At 36.8% G+C, this 14,021-nt stretch overlaps 2 protein-coding genes across 4 annotated transcripts; both read left to right on the top strand.

The window, feature by feature from the left end:
• Positions 1 to 1,579: 1,579 nt before the first annotated feature.
• Positions 1,580 to 6,594, top strand: LOC109149397 (uncharacterized WD repeat-containing protein C2A9.03-like). The gene is made up of 9 exons (XM_019297143.1): positions 1,580 to 1,750; positions 1,857 to 2,024; positions 2,343 to 2,429; positions 4,942 to 5,076; positions 5,166 to 5,276; positions 5,358 to 5,449; positions 5,534 to 5,639; positions 5,727 to 5,813; positions 5,888 to 6,594. The coding sequence occupies exons 1-9, from the start codon at positions 1,589 to 1,591 to the stop codon at positions 6,299 to 6,301; spliced, it is 1,362 nt and encodes a 453-aa protein (XP_019152688.1). The 5' UTR covers positions 1,580 to 1,588; the 3' UTR covers positions 6,302 to 6,594.
• Positions 6,595 to 9,009: 2,415 nt separating this feature from the next.
• LOC109149400 (ethylene-responsive transcription factor RAP2-4-like) lies at positions 9,010 to 10,600 on the top strand. Of its 3 annotated transcripts, none has more exons than XM_019297148.1 (2): positions 9,010 to 9,454; positions 9,491 to 10,600. In XM_019297148.1, exons 1-2 carry the CDS (start codon positions 9,273 to 9,275, stop codon positions 10,284 to 10,286), a joined length of 978 nt encoding a protein of 325 aa, XP_019152693.1. In that variant the 5' UTR covers positions 9,010 to 9,272; the 3' UTR covers positions 10,287 to 10,600. The 3 variants fall into 3 exon arrangements, with proteins under 3 accessions (XP_019152693.1, XP_019152692.1, XP_019152691.1); XM_019297147.1 differs by having other exon boundaries at positions 9,010 to 9,449; positions 9,486 to 10,600; XM_019297146.1 differs by having other exon boundaries at positions 9,272 to 10,600.
• The last annotated feature ends 3,421 nt before the right edge of the window (positions 10,601 to 14,021 follow it).

Here is a 14,021-nt window from a genome sequence, read left to right on the forward strand (position 1 = left end):
CATGTGTTTGTGTGCCTTTGGATAGTATGACGTGTTTGTGCATGCATGGCATGTAAGGCACATGTGTGCATGGTGACAAGCATGTCTGAGCAATGCGAAGTAGACGTGAACATGGTGGCAAGCAAGCATGAATGTGCGATCGTGTATGTTGCAACCATGTATTTGCATTGCGTGTGTTTGTGCCTACATGACTTGTGTATGTGTAGTGTGGCATGTAAGGCACATGTGAGCATGGTGGCGAGCATGTCATGTAAGCACTGACAAACATCATGTGTTTGTGTGCTTTGGATAGTATAGTGTGTTTGTGCATGCATGACATGTAAGGCACATGTGAGCATGGTAACGAGCACGTCTAAGCGATGCAAAGTAGACGTGAACATGGTGGCAAGCAAGCATGAAAGTGCGATGATGTATGTTGCAACCATGTATTTGCATTGCGTGTGTTTGTGCGTGCATGACTTGTGTATGTGCGTGCCTGTCATGCAAAAACACATGTAAGCATGATGACGAGTATCATATGTTTGTTTTTGTTTGCATCTAGGTACTATGTTGAGTTTGTGTGTGCATGCCATGTGAGGCACGCACTAGTATGATGGTAAACACGCATAAAACATGAGATGTCTATGAAAAAAAATGACTTGTATTTTAATATAAAAAATCATCACCGCCTTACAAATTTAGTGAAAAAAAACATCATCCTTCTTACCTTGAAAATTTAATAAAAAAAATGTTATCGATTAAAAGCTCTAAAGAAAATGATGTGGCAGACCTACCATTTATTCATAGCCACGTGGTGAGTAGAAGTCCACATCACATCATTGAGCTAGCAGCGGGACCTACATATTGTGGACCAACGATGATTTGTCATTTCATTATTTAAAAAAAAAAAACAAATTGTATTTGCAACAAAGTTTTTTTTTACCAATAATAATCAACATAAATAACCACGGGGTCCACGACTCATATTATATCCCATATCATTGATATAACATTTACGTTCGCCTTTTATCAGTTGAGCGTTACACTTTGAGTGGGTCCCGCGGATTAATTATAGTCTCGGTTTCCATATGGGTGTACCGCGCACTCCAACTTCCTTGCAAGGATTTACCGCTATAATTACGTTCTGTACTTCACCGGCGGCAAGCACTGGAGCTCTCCGTTTGCTACTGGCATCCGTCTTCGTAGTACAAATCTTCGATTCCGGCGATCGATTTCCCAAGGAGTCGGCGTTGTTTTCCGATCGGGAATTCTTTGAACCGTCCCTGCGAACATACTCTGTCTCTCTTTCGTCGGCGTTAGTTACTTAGTTTCAAAGCCTCAATTCTCCGTAACTTCAAAGCTTTCGTTAGCTCGCTTCGGTTTTTTCAAGGTTAGTTGAAATTCGTATTCGTCGATTTAGTTTTTTATTTTTGTTTTGCTGGAATTTTGAGCGTTTTCTATCTGGCTAATTGTTTCTGCTATGAATATTTGCTAAATCAGATTAGATTTTTCTGTTTGTATGCTAGTCCGTTTTTTTTTTTTTAAATATAAATATGAATATGAATATGAATAAAGCTTTATTACATATTTTTAGTGTTATTTCTGGACAATGGCGCAAACTCATAGGAGCCGCGAGCACGAGTCCATGGTTGATCACTACCATAACGTGTCTGGTTTTGATGACAGTCCATTTCAAGGCAGCACGGTCGAATCTCGGTGGCCTGTTGTTGAGGACTCTGGAGATTCTGACTTTGAGGATGATTTTGAAACGGTAATGACAACGAAAAGTATGGAAGTTGATATTAGGATGTTGTTTTGGTCCTTTACATTTGTTTAGTGTTTAGACTATGATGATTTCAGCGATGTTGTATTCACAGAGTAATCCGGTGACCGATACATCAGCTCTTGAAGCCAGACATGGCAAGGATATCCAAGGTATTCCGTGGGAACGTTTCAATTTTACCAGAGAGAATTACCGTGAAACGAGGTTGAAACAATACAAAAACTATGAAAGCCTCTCGCGCTCTCGAGAGGAGCTTAAAAAGGTTTGATTCTACTGTGGAAGTCTTGGTGTTGTCCTTGTAAAGCTTTTCTTAGAAGTACAAAGAATGCTTTTTAATTCTAAAGATTTTTAATTAAAAAATAATAATATTTTGTTACTTAGTCTAGTTGAGGTATAGGGGGCAGTGATTCATCTTTTTGTACCCCTTTCTCCAAGAGTTCCTCTGGTTGCATCATGCTTGCCTTGTTCTAAATCAAACCTTCATTTTTAGGCAATAGTGATTGACTTCCATTCTGTCTTCTGTTTGGAGTTTGGATTGGAATTTTCTTTCATGAGACTAAACATGCCTATGTGATTCCAGGACTACAAGGAAGTGGTGAAAGGGCACAGCTTCTTTGACTTCCAGTTCAACACAAGGCTTGTCAAACCAACAATTGTGCACTTTCAGGTGAAATAAATACTCAGCTTGTACTCGATGAGTTCCTTTGTCTTCCAAGTATTGTGTGATAAACCATAATGCTATATTTAGAATTTTGCAATCACAAAATGTTAAATGGAATGAACTGTGGTAAGGAATGGATTGGAAAATTGATATCATTAATCAACAAAATTTATTATGTGAAAATATGTTGATCCCAGAATACTATGTTGTCTGTGGGGCTAATTCATGTAGCCTTTTACATTTCAACCAGTTAAACATGGTCCCTGCCTCCAATAGTATCATTTAGTATTAGCTTCTTACACATTATTGGTTTCTTTGACTTATCATTGTTAGCATGTTGTTAACCCCTTCCCTCTTTTCCTCCTTTTAAAATGCCAATAATAATAGTTTTGCAGGTGCTGTTTCTCTAATTAAGCCTTACGGATATTTTTTTTATTTATACTACTAACTTTGTGCAGTTATCATTCTTGGAGGTATGAAGTTTTGTGTGCTATGATACTTTTGAATTCAAAGTTTTAGCTTTATTTACTGCTAACTTGACCCTTGGAGTTCCAGAAATAATTTTGTCAGAGGCCAGTATTTTCAGATGATGATTCTTGTGGCCTCAAAGATGGTGAATTTACTTGCGTCTAATTTTGATATTTTCGTTGGTTACTCCATCCCAAAAGCTTTCATCATTATACTATTTCTGGACTCAATTTGACTAAATGTGTCTTAATAATTGATCCATCTGTTGAGTGAGCTTTCTGCTATTTTGTTGCTTCCAATAGCACCGACCATTAAATGATGTTTACATTATTTTTTTGAAGCTACAAATTTGCAAGGGTACCAATCTACTCCTTACCTGAAACTAATTCATTTATATTTAATTTTTTTTTTTAATCTAAGTACTTTTCTGTGCCCGGTTCAAGTAACTATGAACTGGGACTTGTATTAACTCAATACTTTTTCTGCAGATCATAAACACTTTACACTGTGTTTAGTATGATTATTTATTTTATTACAAGCACTTTGCTCAGGAAGGTACAGTCCCAAATACTAGCAAGTAAGTTGCATCACAAGTTGGTGTCTTTATAAGCCAAGTTATTGGAATTAGAAGCTTAGGTGAAGTACGTAACTTGGCTTTCTATGGACCTATTTAGATACTAGTGTAGAACATAGATGAGATTACTATATTTCATCTTGACTTTCAAATCCCCACCAGTTTTACAACTTAAACTCAGTCTCAAAATTAAATTGGTATCTACTGCCATCAGTTTTAAATATTGTCTTTGCCACGAGGAATCTAAGAATTGTTTACTATGTAGTTGGTAAGATGGAGGGAAAAAGTACTGTCCTATATCAATAGTTGGAGCCTTTAATTGTTTTAGTTTTACTTCTCACTTTCTCAGTCAGTCAACACTGCATTTATCATTTATTGGATGTATAGTTTCAATGATGCTATTTCTATAGTTATCTTGGCTGACTGAATCTTAATGCATTATCTTGCATTAGCAGTACTGCGTTTAGTGATTCTTTATCTCTTAGTTCTCATTCTGAGGGAAAGTCTAAGTTATAATGTAGTCTGGGATGAGCTAGGTTTCATTCCTTTTGTTATTGTTGTTATTAACCTGTATCTCGAGGAATTGCTATTTCATATACGTATATATATATATATATACACACATTTCAGCTTTAGAAGCATGATGGCAGTTTAGATCTGAGCGGCATGGCTGGCGCATTAAGGAACATTTTCCATATGGTATGATGGGGAAACGTATAAGATTTTCAAAGGCATTTTTTGCAATCTCATTGCCAGCCTAGCTCAAAATTGTTGTTTTCATTTTTCTGGAAGATATCAAGTGATCTGTTTAAATATTGTGTCCTACATACAATCTATTCTCTTGTTTCATTTCTCTTTAGTTTGAATTGACATTGTGCCATCCATTTGCATTCTGTTTTGTTTCCTTATCTTTAACTTTTGGGTTGCCATATCATTTTTCTATTACTCTATATCTTGATTAGAAGTGTTGTTCCCACCCTATAACTTGAGATGTTCCTCTATGTATACTCTATTTTAAGTATGAGCTGTGGGCTTCTGACATTTGTAGAGCTTGTGATTTTTTATGTTGTATAGGATTAGGATTTGAGTTTCTGATTTCCATGCTGACTTTAATTACTTGACCCAGTCAACAATTTCTGTTCTCTAAGTTTGAAATTCTTTTTGACAATTCTTTGTTAGGATGGGACATTTTTTTTTTTAAATCCAAGTGGACATGACATAGAAGTAACTAACCCCTATTTTGTGGCCATCAAGAATTTTGGGTTCATTTCTGTCAGGATCAATCTCATATTTTAAGTTCTGACTCTAATACCAGGGATTTTCACAAACATTTTGCATAATCATATAAGCTTCTATTTAGATTTTTGTACCCACTGCTTCCAAGACAGTATGGCTTGTTAAGGGCTATTGCTGTAGTCTTTTGTTTTTTACATGATTTATCTGCTGTTCCTGACAAGTGGGTTTCTTTGGTTACAGCTAAGGAACCTCTTGTTGTCAACATCAAAACATGATGTTTATTTGGTGCAAGACTACTCTTTCATGCACTGGTCTTCTCTTCTCAGAAGAGGAAAGGAAGTGGTTAATATGGCTGGATCACTTGAGCCAACAATGGTAAGTAGAAGATCATTTGTTTTTTCCTCAATATAAACTCACAGTGTTCTCACCCTTTCTGGCACTAAAAATTTGAATGCTATACTCAGAAATACCCTGGATCTGTGGGCCAGACACCCTCAAGAGTGCAGCTGTGCTCCATGACCATTAAAGACAATCTAATGGTGGCAGGTGGTTTTCAAGGAGAGCTCATCTGCAAGGTATGAAGATTTAGGAGAAATACACAAATGGGACATAGCAGCTATTCTTGTGTTAATCTTGTGGTTTCTTGCAATTTGTAGCACCTAAACAAACCTGGCGTTTCCTTTTGCACTAAACTTACAACGGGGGAGAACGCTATAACTAACACGGTGGACATTTGCCATGCACCAAAGTAAAGTTACTTGTTTATATTCCTCGGATTTTATCACCCAAAAGGACAATGACTAACGAAGAGACATGGCTCAATTTTTTTCAGTGGCTCGGTGAAGGTTATGGCTGCGAATAATGATGCTCAAGTTAGAGTATTTGATGCCAACAACTTCGCCCGTCTTAATTGTTTCACATTCCCTTGGTCTGTGAATGTGAGTATATTATATTTGTTTCTTTTTATCTATAATACATATTTTGAATCCTAATAATTACTTCTACGGGTTCATATTCTGTCACAGAATATCTCTGCCAGCCCAGACGGTAAAATGCTTACTGTAGTTGGAGACGATCCCGATTGTCTACTTGCTGATGCTGAATCAGGAAAGGTTAGTATACGTTGCTTTCATTTCAAATTAAAGTGACATGCCGTTGAGCATTTGCTAAGACTTCCCCTTTACAGGTAATTGCCAACCTTAAAGGTCACCTAGACTATTCATTTGCTTCGGCCTGGCACCCAAATGGTCAAATTTTTGCCACCGGGAACCAAGACACCACTTGCAGATTATGGGACGTCAGGAACCTGTCACGATCTTTGGCCATTCTCAATGGAAGAATGGGCGCAATACGTGCAATCCAATTCAGTCCAGACGGCCGGTTCTTGGGCATGGCTGAACCAGCCGATTTCGTGCACATATTCGACACCCAGTCCGACTATGTCACCTGCCAGGAGATCGACTTATTCGGTGAAATCGCCGGGATCTCCTTCAGCCCCGACACTGAAGCTCTGTTCATCGGAATTTCAGACAGAACATACGGGAGCTTAATAGAGTTCAAACGCAGAAACTATAATAATACCTATCTAGACTTCCTCTAATGCCGTGGTCCTTTCAACATGTTATCAACGTTGCCATTTTTTTCAAATCCCCTAGTCTTTCACGCAACCAATCTCTCATCAGTGTACGCCACAAAACCAAAGAAAAACTTGCCCAATCTTAATTAGAGGCAAGAAAATTGAAAAGGATGTGGCCCTTTGTGGGGCAAGGGAGCACATCACTTGCAAGTGGCTCCAACTGTTATTGAAAGGCCACCAACCATATCTGGACACATACTTTACGCACACTCCAAAAGTTGCCTACTTTAAATCTATTTCTGTATGGGTCACGTACACTATGGGGTTTGACCACTTCAGCGATCACCACATGCCTCTTCATATCTCCATCCCAACCACCATATTAATTAAGGACGTGTCGAGAACGTTACTTTGCTCCCACCAATCAATACATCCGTGTGTGGGTGGCCGTTAACCCCAATAACAATAAACCAATTTAGCTTCAAGAACTCTCACAACATCTGTCGGGCTCTCTCGGGAATTCATCAAAGACATGCAAACTAAATTGAGAAAGCACTAGCACTAGAACTTATCCAATATGCACATTCCTTATAAATAATTTCATTCTTTGTTTACAAACCCTGCCAAGGACTTTGTGATTTGATGATATCGCTGTGGTCCATCCAAATAGAATATCACAGGTTTGAGTCACATCTGAATCAATGATGTTGTCATATTATGTTGCTAAGCATATACAGATATGTTAGATTGGAATAATGGAGCTTTTTTTTTTTTGGGGTGACGAGAGAAACTCGTAGTTACTAGCTTCACTACCCAACCGTGTACATCGAGAATATCTTGCCTTGTAATTCAGGCATTTGGCAAAGGACCACAAATAAATAAACCATTCTAGATTGTCCATAGTTGGCCAATAAAAGACCAATAAGTCGCTTCTATTAAGAGTTTAACTTTGAAGTTGCTTCTACTAAGAGTCTAACTTTAAATGTTGTGGTTATCAAACTAATAGTCTAACCAACTTTATTGATGATCTTATATTTTTTCACAGAGGGTCCATTTCGAACCCCACCAATTTGATTCTTGGCTTTTGTTTGAAGGGTTTCTATCTTCTTTTTTGGTAAAAAATGCATCCATTATGAATAGTGATTTACATAAAAAAACAACAAGAAGAAGAAATCTTTAAGTAATTAATGTAAGGGTAGCATAAAAGTCACTGTTATCTAGAGGCTTCCTTCGCTTAATGTCATGAACTCATGATCAGTGCCAAATAATATATCCAAAAAATTCTCTAAAAATAGTCATTTAAAGCCTCAACTGAAAAAAAGTAAATTTGATTAGCGGTGACACTGTTGAAGATATTATAATCTAAGCCAGTCAAATAAAAATATTCGAAATCTTGTGGGTATTCTTTCGCTAAGGCCGCAACGCCTCCCCACAATCTAATTATTCTTTCTTATCGCATATTTTTTTAATGCACTCCTATTGTCAACTCCTTTCGCTTTGTGTCTCATTCAATCGACCTCATTTAATTTAATTTAATTTGTTTTTTCTTACAAAAGAGTTTGAATCTTATCAATCAATTAAATATATTTGTTTTTATATTAATTTTTGGAGTCTAATTCGTCCGCATAAATCGTATCGACACGAATAATTACACCACCGACATTATAGTAATATTACCAATACAAATTATTGAGTTTTTTTTTTTTTTTTTTTTTTTTTTTTTTTCACTATAGTTAGAAGACGCGGCCCATCACTAGTCTTTTTCAATTTAATCAAAATTGTTGTGTTTAAGATATGAGAATACAATTACCTTAAAATTTACCACCCCTTTTGAGGTCTTACTCAAGCTTCATTAGCGATCACTTTGCCTCCATTTGAGGTCATATCTTGCCCATGAGAGAGTACTTTGACATCATTTGGGATCTATTTAGTCTAATGAGGAAGTATTTTGTCATCATTTGAGAAATTATTTTGTCATTCTTTGATGTTATAAGGCAAGAGTGGATCTCGTGAGTAAGTATTTTGCAACTCTCTAAAGTCTCAGTTAGCTCTATAAGAAATGCTTTATTATTTTTCGTGGTCTTACCTCAAATAAGATTAATCTTGTAAAATATATAAAAAAAAAAAAAGTTAGAAGACAAGAAGTGGTATTAATATTTTAATAAATTATTTTTGTACTAATTTAATTTTTATTAATCAAAACCTAATATAATATTTTTTAAAAAAACCTAATATAATTGTTGGGGGTCATATATTAAAAAGAAAAAGAAGAGGGTGGGGGGAGAAAATGACAAAATAAGTAACGGCTAAAAGAGGAGGTAGTGCGAACGCGTTTAGTCCGAAAACGCAACAGAATCCAAGACGCGAGGAGCCAAGGTAACTGACAGGTGGGTGGAACCAGATGGACACGTGTCCAGACACCCTACAGGCGTCGCTATACAATACGGCTACACGCCCCGAGTGACGAAAGTTGACGTTAGCGTCAACCGGTTAGACGGACATCACAAGATTAGGTGAAATTAGGATAACAAAATGGCGATTAACCAGTAGATTTAGAAAATCGAAAAACATGACTTCCTAGGATCTATATAAACCATAGCAAATGAAGAGATAAAACCCACAAAAAAGGTGAGGCTGAGATATATAGATACAGTGTGTTGGTTTTTCCTCACACTCGCACACACTTCACTAACACAACAAAAAGATTTTCTTGAAAATTTTCACTGATTTTTCTGTAAAAATTTCTTCCCCCCCTCTCTGAATCCCCCGCTTCTTTGATCCCTTTCTGCAAATCATCTGCTTTTCAAGAATCTGTTTTTGGAAAAATAGTCAGGTGTTTTCAGAATCGAGATCTGTTTTCTTTTTTAATTATTTTCTGTGTTTTTTCTTCATCTGATCTGATCTGCACGAGGGCTTATTAGTTGTCCCTCAAAGGTTTGATTTTTATAACAAAAAGGGGTTGTTATTTGAAGACCCTCTTGATTTTCTTGTTTTAATGGCTGCCACCATGGATTTGTGGAGTAGTATAGGTGTAGATTTTCATTCTTCAGAGCCTTTTAATGGCGGCGGGGATCTCATGGAAGCACTTGAGCCTTTTATCAGTGCTTCTCCGTCACCGTCTCCGTCGCCTTCTTCTTCTTCTGATTTATTTTATGGATCTTATGGGAGCTTTAATGGCTGCTCCACCTCCACAACCCACATGTTTCAGAATGGTTATTCGGGCTGTGGGGTTGGGCAGTCGGGCTTTATCGGGCTTAACCCGTTGACGCCGTTACAAGTCCGTCAGATTCAGACCCAAATCGATCTGCAGGCGCAACAAATGATGGGCTCTGCGCCGTTTCAGAGCCAGTGGCCGCCGCAGCAGCGCCGGAATTTGAGCTTTTTGGCGCCGAGGCCGGTGCCGATGAAGGTGGCTCACGCGCCGCCAAAGCCGACCAAGCTGTACCGAGGGGTGAGGCAGCGCCACTGGGGGAAATGGGTGGCGGAGATCCGTTTGCCCAAGAACCGTACCCGCCTCTGGCTGGGGACGTTCGACACGGCGGAGGAGGCGGCGCTGGCCTACGACAAGGCGGCGTACAAGCTCCGAGGCGATTCGGCTCGGCTCAACTTTCCTAACCTGCGCCACAACGGCTCCCTCATCGGCGGCGACTTCGGCGAGTACAAGCCGCTCCACTCCAACGTCGACGCCAAGCTGCAAGCCATCTGCCAGAGCTTAGCCGAGAACAAGAGCCTCGACTCCAAGAAGTCCAAGCCGGCTCCGCCGCAAAAGCCCAAGGAAGAAGCCGTGGAGGATGACAAGCCAGCCGAAGCGGGACCCGAAAACTCCGGATCGGATTCTGGATCGAGCGGATCGGTGCCCGAAATCTGCGGATCGGATTCCGGGTCGGACGGGTCATCTCCCGTTTCGGATCGAACGTTTCCGGATTTCACGGACGAAGAGTCCACGTGGGACATGTTCTCGGAGCTTCAAAAATATCCATCTCACGAGATTGATTGGGCATCTCTATAATTAGTCTTTTATTTTAATTAGTTTTTCTTTTTATTTTTAAGGAAAAAAAAGGAGTGGTCCAAGTCACATGTGGTCACGTGATGAATGGTGTAGGGTGGGGCCGGCTGCAAGATATTTTTGAAAATTGCAGGGAAGGCCCTTAGCATGCTGATTATTATGGAGTCAGTCCTTGTAGTTATTGTTATTACTAGGAAGATCCTCAACTGGCTAGCCAGTGGTTTTTGTCTTGGCTAGACCAGGGAATTTTATGTTTTTTTGGTAGAATGTGTTTATGTTGGTGTCTATATTGTATTTTATTTTGAATTTCGGTGTTATAATAATTGTTCAGTTTGCTATTCTATGGTTTTTTTTCCTACTATTATTACAACAAATAAATTGCAAATAATTGTACAATAATATTGTAAAAAAGAAGTTAAAATAAATAAGTTCAATTTCAATAAAATATTAAACATGAGATGCAGGGTGACATCCAACAGGAGAGAGTCTGTCCTCACTTTGAAGTAGGGATTCTTCATATTTGGGTTAAGTTTTAAAATTTTTTAAAAATAATAATAAATAATAATATCATTGTTTTTATTTGAATTTAATTGACAAATTTTCTAACCATGTTGACTTTTCTTGTGAAGATTAAGGACCAAAATGAAAGGCTTGAAAGTTACAAACTTACGATCACTTGTTTTCATTGTTTCAAAATGTTAAAATTTTAAAAAATTGTTTAAAGTAATTTTTAAATTAACAAAGTCTTTTTGCATGTAAATTAGTTGTATATTTTATATTTTTCTACAATCAGCTAATGTTATTAACTATCAGCCGACTAACCCAACACCCTCAATATTAAATATTTACCAAACACCCTCAATATTAAATATTAAATATTGGTAAGGACCGCTTGCATTGTTTAAGGGTTTGCCTCTCTTCAAAAATGTGGGAGAGGGGAAAGGGAAGGTTAAGACTTTGTCGAGAACAATGCACACGAATTAACATTATTTAAAGGTATGCATTTTGTAAATCTCATTCTTAGATAATTAGCTTACAAACAACACATGAAAGGTATAAACCCCGGTCCCGGAGTAAATAGCCTAAAACTGCACTAGAAAGACCCCGTGTGACGAATTCAACCGAAAAAGTATAACAAGAAATCAAAAATCAAACTCATGATCATCTAAGTACGAAATTCATGTTGTAGGCCCTCGACCCACAAAATATGAATAACTTGGAAAGCCTATATGTTTTAAGGCAAATTATGCCGTGAAACAAGGTGAACACAATTCCAAAACTGTTAATAATTATGATTAGAGTTATACTATGCATACTCCCAAATTCTACTCTCTTACTTATATTCTCTGAGGTGACAAACAATGATTGATTATTTTCATCATGTGTCCACAGAAAAGTGTCTACATCACGAACATGTGGGAGGGAGTAAAAGTTGTGCGCACCGTAATTTACATCCTCTCACATGCTCTGTTGGGTCGGAGTGTGGGGATCCCTTACTGGGTGTTTGGTTGGGAGGAAGAAATTAGGATGGAAAGAAATTATAATTCGGTGGATAAAGAATAAGGTAGGAATTCAAATTACATTGTTTGGTATGGAAGAATAGAATTATTGGGGATGAGAAAGAAAAAATAGTATAAAGACTAAAATGTCCTTGTGTAATAATAATAATAATAACAATCAACAAAGGTATTTTTGTCATTTCTTATACTTTTTCCTTTCCCAAAAGCATTGAATTGCAATTCCATGGAATTGCAATTCCCTCCAACCAAACACTGTAATTAAATCCTTCACTGAATTATAATTCAATTACAACTAAATTATATCCAACCAAACACCCCTTTAGGGTTGGAGATTCAACCTTTTGGGAGAAGAAGAGATGGAGTAAAAGTTTTGAGTATAAAATGAGAGTACACCAAGGATTATGAACATAGGATTGTGAACATAATTATGAACATATAGTTCTGTAATTATGAATATAGAGATTCAATAATTGTGAATATGAAATTCAAAAATTATGATAACTTTATAATTATGAACATAGAGTTCTGTAATTGTGAATATAGAGTTCAAAAATTATGAATGTATAGCTTTATAATTATGAACTTATAGTTCAGTAATTATGAACATAGAATTGTGTACACCTTGCAAAGTGGACACGATTCCATAGTATAACGATTGATGTATTAACTAGTGTGCATATATTATAATATAATAGAGTGAGTAACTTTAAAAAAAAAAAAAAAAAAAAAAAAAAACGTAGTGGACTGTGGAGAACTTAGTGTTTGGGCCTAATTGGGTCGAGATGATTAGTCTCTGCGGTCTGCCACACAAAATATGCAGAGCCCAAAGTTTGGTCATAGTCCCATTGGGCCGTATCTTTGCATTAAATAATGTGTGACCAAATTATTCGGACAGTGGAAAGTCGGTGGTGACTTGACTTGACATAACTTGTTATGAATGTCCATTGTAATTGCTTCGAAAGTTCATTGTATAAATGTACATAGAATATTGTAAGTGATTTGAAATAAATATTCTTAGAAATTGTACCTCAATTCCAAAGGTTTTTAATTCCCTAACGTCTAGAATCACCCATCTGGTTGCTAGGGAGACCGGTTTTTTGTCTAGTTGTATTTCTTGATTTGATATTCCTCCTTTTATTGTAAATTCTTTATTTTCTGATAATGAAAGTTAGTTTTGTTGTTTCTCAAAAAAAAAAAAAAAAAGTCTTGAATCACCCAATACACAAACTCTACTCTAAATTTTTGTGAAAGAGATAAATCACAGATATACTTCAGTGTGTCAATTACTACAAAGAGCTCGTTATATTAGTGCCTATAAATATTTCAATTCCAAACTGTTTTATCAGTAGCACAGTACGAATCAAACATTCACATGGTGACCATTATAGTGTTATTGAGACTTAAGGGTGTTGAATACTGTGATTGAATTTAAACACGTCCATCACACTTCAAATACTATAGAGTCATAGGATGCAGTGTTCGATTCCAACCAAGAAAAGGTACGCAATTGGCCTTATTGCATATACCAATGTACATCATTTGGAGAACTTGTGGGCTGTGAGTCACATTGAGACACATCCCACAATAAACATCTTCCACCAAATCTGAAATGTGAAGATAAGAGCCCTCGAGATTAGGATGCAATCTTTTAGATAACAGATCACTAATTAAAATTATATTATAATTATAACATTGTTATACACATAATTTAATAAATGTATACTATTACTTAAAATTAAAATATGTAACATTGGAATATAAAACAACAAGAAAATGTAGGGTTCATATATAAGCTAAGTTTGTAAACATGTGAAAACGTATAAGATTCAAAAACATAAATTTAGGTTAGGTTTTCAACCAAATATAGAGATGCTCCAAGTTAGCAAGGGATTGGAAGCACAAGTAAGCTAGAGTTTCTTTAGCTATAAGTTATTCCCATTTGGTTCCAAAAATCCCCAAAATCAAAGATTCAAACCTAACTCTTTATGACCATAATAACATAGCATCTCCAATCTTCATAAATCATAACCCCCACATGATTTTGACCATCTCTAAAACACATGTTTAATTAACCAAAATGCTAATTAATTAATTATGCTTCTCGCATTGATTCTTAAGAAATCATCAAACACACATGGGATTAATCTTTTCTATGATCTTAAACTAACTTTTGTACATGATATGTCATGTTAAAGAGTTTTGAATCATACTTTCACTT

This window comes from Ipomoea nil, unplaced genomic scaffold (genome assembly GCF_001879475.1).
Source record: "Ipomoea nil cultivar Tokyo-kokei standard unplaced genomic scaffold, Asagao_1.1 scaffold2159, whole genome shotgun sequence".
Lineage (NCBI taxonomy): Eukaryota > Viridiplantae > Streptophyta > Magnoliopsida > Solanales > Convolvulaceae > Ipomoea > Ipomoea nil.

Excerpts from the sequence above, each read along its gene's own strand:
- LOC109149397 (XM_019297143.1), top strand. The coding sequence starts at position 1,589 with ATGGCGCAAACTCATAGGAGCCGCGAGCACGAGTCCATGGTTGATCAC. Across the intron at positions 2,025-2,342 it reads CTCGAGAGGAGCTTAAAAAG|GACTACAAGGAAGTGGTGAA; the intron begins GTTTGATTCTAC and ends ATGTGATTCCAG. Across the intron at positions 5,077-5,165 it reads GATCACTTGAGCCAACAATG|AAATACCCTGGATCTGTGGG; the intron begins GTAAGTAGAAGA and ends TGCTATACTCAG.
- LOC109149400 (XM_019297146.1), top strand. The coding sequence starts at position 9,273 with ATGGCTGCCACCATGGATTTGTGGAGTAGTATAGGTGTAGATTTTCAT.